The sequence below is a fragment of the Arvicanthis niloticus genome, chromosome 1 (genome assembly GCF_011762505.2).
Source record: "Arvicanthis niloticus isolate mArvNil1 chromosome 1, mArvNil1.pat.X, whole genome shotgun sequence".
Lineage (NCBI taxonomy): Eukaryota > Metazoa > Chordata > Mammalia > Rodentia > Muridae > Arvicanthis > Arvicanthis niloticus.
The window spans coordinates 69,564,589-69,569,828 of record NC_047658.1 but is presented as its reverse complement, the minus strand read 5'-3'; the positions used below and the strand labels follow the sequence as shown (position 1 = coordinate 69,569,828).

The 5,240-nt window shown below is 49.1% G+C and overlaps 1 protein-coding gene across 1 annotated transcript; it reads right to left on the bottom strand.

The window, feature by feature from the left end:
• Positions 1-2,693: 2,693 nt before the first annotated feature.
• On the bottom strand, positions 2,694-4,195 carry Lipt2 (lipoyl(octanoyl) transferase 2). Its single transcript, XM_034510951.2, has 2 exons — positions 3,730-4,195; positions 2,694-3,329 (listed from the first exon to the last, which is right to left on the bottom strand). The coding sequence occupies exons 1-2, from the start codon at positions 4,193-4,195 to the stop codon at positions 3,100-3,102; spliced, it is 696 nt and encodes a 231-aa protein (XP_034366842.1). The 3' UTR covers positions 2,694-3,099.
• Between the last annotated feature and the right edge of the window lie 1,045 nt (positions 4,196-5,240).

Sequence of the window (5,240 nt, the reverse complement as noted above, 5' to 3'; positions counted from 1 at the left end):
TGAGTCAGAGCCAACCGCCAGGCAGCACGTCCTGCACATGCATATGACCTCATTATGGTTTTTGTGTATTTATCCTTTATAATTATGCTGGTGCTAAGAAATGTTCATCGCTGTAGTCTCAGCTCAGGAATTCTGAGCTATGACCCCGATCGATCAATATTAAGGTGTGTGTTCAATAAACCAGGCCTGTCTGACTGAGATTGATGTTTGCATGGTTTATGGGGCGACTCCTGGATCCCAACATGTACCTAAAGGGTCACATAAGAGCTAGAGCTGGTGTACAGCTGGGTAATATTGTAGACTGTGTATAAGCTTGTATCTGTGTGTATGTGTTGGGAGCCGACTTTAAGCAGAAAAAAGCGGCTAGAAAGCAGCTATCAACTTTGCAGCCATCTCGAACCATATGCCCTGATAAGAGACTTGTTTTTCAACAGCCTACAACAGCTGAAGCACACTCTGACAAATATCTTGTTTATCCCACATAGCTTGTTTTGCTGTTTAGTGACCTCAGCTGCATGGTGCACATGGTAAAATGTCTTCACCTGTGTTCTCCTGCTTGTGCTTATAAATACTCAGGATTTCCTTGTAATAGAGTCAATAGGTGGTGGTCAGTAGGAGGTGTGAATATAGTCTGTGGGAGACAGTAAAGGAGACTTGACTACAGATCCTCTGGCTTGTCTCTATTCTTCGAGTCTCTTCCCCCTCTATCCCCACTCTCTCTCTTGACCAGAGCACTTAGCCCCAAAGCGTGGGGCAGTGTGGTCAGCAACATTAGTGGCTCCCAAAGCGTGGGGCCGCCAAGCATGGAGAGTGCAGTCCACAACATGTATGCATTCCTCTGCTATGTTGTGTGTGTGTGTGCCATGTGTGCTGTGGTGTATGTGTACATGTGCGCTCTTACAGGTGTGTTAGCATTCATGTCCGTGGTATGTGTGTAGAGGTCAGAGGACAATACTGTCCATCTTACATCTTTTGCTGTCTTCAGTAAATTAGCCAGCTCATTTGACCCCACAGGTTTCTGGTGTCTCTCCTGTCTCTGCATCTCATATTACCACAGGAACTCTGGGTTTACTTCTGTCTTACTTAGGAGTTCTATTGCTGCAGTGAAACACTATGACCTTGTGGAAGAAACACTAAGATGCTGTGGAAGAAAGGTTTGTTTGGCTTACACGTCTATATTGTAGGTTGTCTTAGTTATAGTTTTATTGCTATGAACAGACACCATGACCAAGGCAACTCTTATATGAACAACATTTAATTGGGGCTGGCTTACAGGTTCAGAAGTTCAGTCCATTATCAAGGTGGGAACATGGCAGCATCCAGGCAGGCAGAGCTGAGTTTTATATCTTCAACTGAAGACTGCTAGCAGAATACTGACTTCCAGGCAGCTAGGATGAGGGTCTAAAGCCCACACCCACCGTGACACACCCACTCCAACAAGGCCACACCTCCTAATAGTGCCACTCTCTGGGCCAAGTATATACAAACCATCACATAGGCCATCATTGAAGGAAGTCAGAGCAGGAACTCAAGCAGGGCAGGAACCTGGGAGCAGAAGCTGATAGAGGACATGGAGGGTGCTAAGTACTGGCTTGCTCCATATGGTTGCTCTGTCTGCTTTCTTATAGACCCCAGGACCACAAGCCCAGGGATGGCACCACTGAAAATGAGCTGGGCCCTCCCCCAACCATCACTAATTAAAATTGCTCTACAGGCCTGCCTGCAGCCTGATCTTAAGGAGGCATTTTCTCATTTTCAGCACCTTCCACTCACATGACTCTAGCTTGTCTCAAATTGACATAAGACTATCCAGCATAAAACTCAGCTATAGCAAGCATTTTATCCCCTGAGCCATCTCCCAGTCCACAACTGGAGACTTTTTACATGGTTCAATTCTACTCGGTATTTATGACTGGTCTCCTGTATGCCAGGCTCAGTAGTTCTCTGCCAGAGATATGGAGGAAACAATACAGTCACAGCTCTATTCTTAAAGGAGCGTGCTGCCATGAGGGGAAGCTACAGGACCCAGGGATAGCTCCCTTAAGAAAACCAATGGAGGCAGGGCGGTGGTGGCGCACGCCTTAAGCCAGCATTAGGGAAGCAGAGACAGGTGGATCTCTTAAGCTCAAGAACAGCCTGCTCTACAGAGTGAGTTTGAGGATTGTTAGAGCTACCTGTCTTGAAAAACACCCCCCCCCCCCGCCGCCCAAAAAAATTCAGTGGAGAACAGAATGTAAAACAATCATAATGAGAGCAGTTCCTGAGCACTGGGTCTGTGCCGATATTATTCTCAGTGTGTTCCCTGTCATTAAGCTGTGTGACTCCTCTCTTGCCTAGGCAGATGCCTTCATGCTCCTTCACACAGTGAAAGTGTGGCTCGGGAAGGTCAACTCAGTCACCATGTAGCTGTTCTCTATGACCCAGAATAGTACAGGGGGGCTCAGACAGGATCAGGAGTTCAAAGCCATCCTTGGCTACATAGCAAGTTCTAGGTCAGCCTAGGCTACATGTCAAAAATCAAGTAAATGAAGGCAGGCATGGTTTCCGGTACATACTTAAATAGAGGGGTGGGTGGTCAAGTGAGGCTTCTTGAAAGTATAAAGCATTCGCTGAATTGTTGAAGACAGGTATAAGTATAAAATATTAATGTTATACTCCTTCATAAAGCTTTTTTAAATGAATTGAGGCAAATGTATTAGAACCATTAAAGCTTTTTTAATGAGGCTCCCAGGAAATGTCAGACTGCAGTGCAGTTCTTGCTGCATTTCTGGTAAACAGCACTGCAACCAAGAGAGGGAATAACTTCCAAAGCTCCACGAGTGAACCAGAGGCTCAGCCAAAGCTCCACTTTTCACAAGCTATGGGGACCAAACTAAGATGGCTCCTAAAAAGCTTCACAGGAATGCTTTATGTAGCATGCGATTTTTCATAGTATTTTCATAATGATCCCTGAGGTAGGTGAGATACAGGAAGTAACAGCTCAGGACCTGTCCTCCATCGTGGTCAGGAAATCAGAGTAGTTCTAGGGACTCAGTCAGACTAGGAGCTTTCTATTTATTGCAGAACCATCATCCCAAGACTAAGGTGAATGAGTGTCCTTCAGCTGGGGCTGTCCTCAGAGATTAATGTGCACTTGAAAGTCTCCTTGAAAGCCACAAGGAAAGATGGCATTACTTCATCCACAGTGACAAGTCTCTGAAGTGCCTCACTCAGGGACGTGACTCCAGTCCCAACCAGTCCACAAGGCACAATGTGCTCAAACCATGTGAGGTCGGTAGAACAGTTCAGAGCCAAGCCGTGGGATGTGATGTGTCTTCCACAGCGGACTCCTGCAAGGCAAGCCAAAATGTCTTAGCATAGCTATACTTCCCTTCTTTGGGGTTTCAGGATCCCACTAGTGATGAAAGGTAAGTAGGCCTGGGCCGAATCCCTCGGAACCTGGATGGAACACAGACTGGGTCTGGGGGCTACGTCAATGGCGGTGGGGACTGTGGTTACACATCGGCCGCCCTTATTTTCGAGATTCGTTTAACACAAGAATTGCGTTTGCATTGGGAGTTTTAAATTTTGGTATTCTGTCCCCCCGTTGTGAGTCACAGAAAGTAACCAGGCAATTCATATTGAACTAGAGGACTCTTCTGTCTCAGCTACTGGAGGGAGGTCAGTGGCATTTCTAGCCTGGAGCTCCCCTAGGTTGGCCCTGCCCCGGTTCCGCCCCGGCGCGCTCACCGATCGCGCAGATCTTGCGCTCGCCCAACCAGACGCCAGTGTAGGGCGGAGGCCGCGCGCGGGCGCCCCGCAGGCCCCGGAGCTCGCACAGACGCACTGCGCACGCCTCCAGCGCCGCCACGTGGGTGCGCAGGCGCAGGCCTAGGAGCCGCAGGTCAAGCACCGGGTGGCAGAGCAGCTGGCCGGGGCCGTGGAAAGTGGCCAGGCCGCCGCGGCCGGTGGCGCGCACCTCGGCACCCAAGGCCCTCAGCCGCGTAGTCTCCTCGGGTGTTAGGCCACCGCGTAGCCCGCCCGTGTACACGGGCCCCGCTGGCTCGCAGACCAAGAGCACACCCGCCTTGGTCCCTGACAGGGTCCCGGGGCGAGGGTCGGTCTGTAGCCGCCGTAGCCAATGCTCCTGCAGCGCCAACAGCTCGGAGTAGTGCACCCGCCCGAGCCAAACCAGCCTGACCACGGGCAGCGACATCGCGCGGGAAGCGGCGTGCGTGGGCCCCGCCTTCTGTCGGGTCTAGGGGCGGGGATTCTGGGCCACGCCCCTTAGCTACAGCCCTGAGTGGAGCTTCAGTTCTTGCCTACCTGTTGACCTGGAGTCCAGCAGGATTGCTCTTAGCCACCCATTCATTCCAATAATCTTTCTTTACTATGTTCTGTGTTCTGCAGGCCCAGTCCTATGAACGTGGCACTGCAGTGCACAGTGTTTGAGAAACGAAGATCCAACCTTGGGAGCTTACATGTTCACAGCTGACAAGCTAATATTAAAGTTTTATAGTGATGAAAGTAAAACAGAATTCAGAACTCAATACGTTGAGTTCCTCGAAAACTGAAAGGGAGACTAGTGTGCAAAGAGGTTTATTGTGGGTTGGTGTGGGATGTAGCAGGTACTTCAAGATATATAAGACTTGATAGAAGCAGGAGTAGGCAGAAGCTGTAGTTGAGCAGAGAAACAGTTGCATTAGATTCCTTCCTTAGCTATTCCCCAGAATGCTCTGAGTCTGGCCTGACCCATTAGAATTATTCTAGATTAAAGCAAATGGGCAGAAATGCATGTCCTATATGTCGCAAAAACAAGCTACTCCTGGGAAAGCACTGTTAACTTTGTAGGGGTTGCTTTCATTATAGAGACCTCGTCTCTGAAGGGAATTCCAGCATGAGACATCAGAAACCAGTTGGCCCAGAAACCCTTCCTAACCTGACATTCATACAGCAGAGACTATGCCAGAAAAGCCTCCAGAACTACAATTTGGAGAGGTAGATGCCATGTAAAAGTCCTATAAAGGGTCCTGAGCCCTCAGTCCCCAAGGCTTTTAATTAGCCCACTAGCTCACTCCCGTTCTTGGGAGTGTTTTTCTTTTTTTTAATAACTAGTCCCTGTTTCTAACCACACCATGTGTCTCTGGTGCAGTACTCTGACCTGGGACATGAACTCAGATCTGCACTGGCCACTAACTTTTTATTTCCTTTCCAGATATTGGCCTAAAGCCGGAGCCTTCATCCCTGCACTGTGGGCTTCC

Excerpts from the sequence above, each read along its gene's own strand:
- Lipt2 (XM_034510951.2), bottom strand. The coding sequence starts at position 4,195 with ATGTCGCTGCCCGTGGTCAGGCTGGTTTGGCTCGGGCGGGTGCACTAC. Across the intron at positions 3,330-3,729 it reads GCGCAAGATCTGCGCGATCG|GAGTCCGCTGTGGAAGACAC; the intron begins GTGAGCGCGCCG and ends CTTGCCTTGCAG.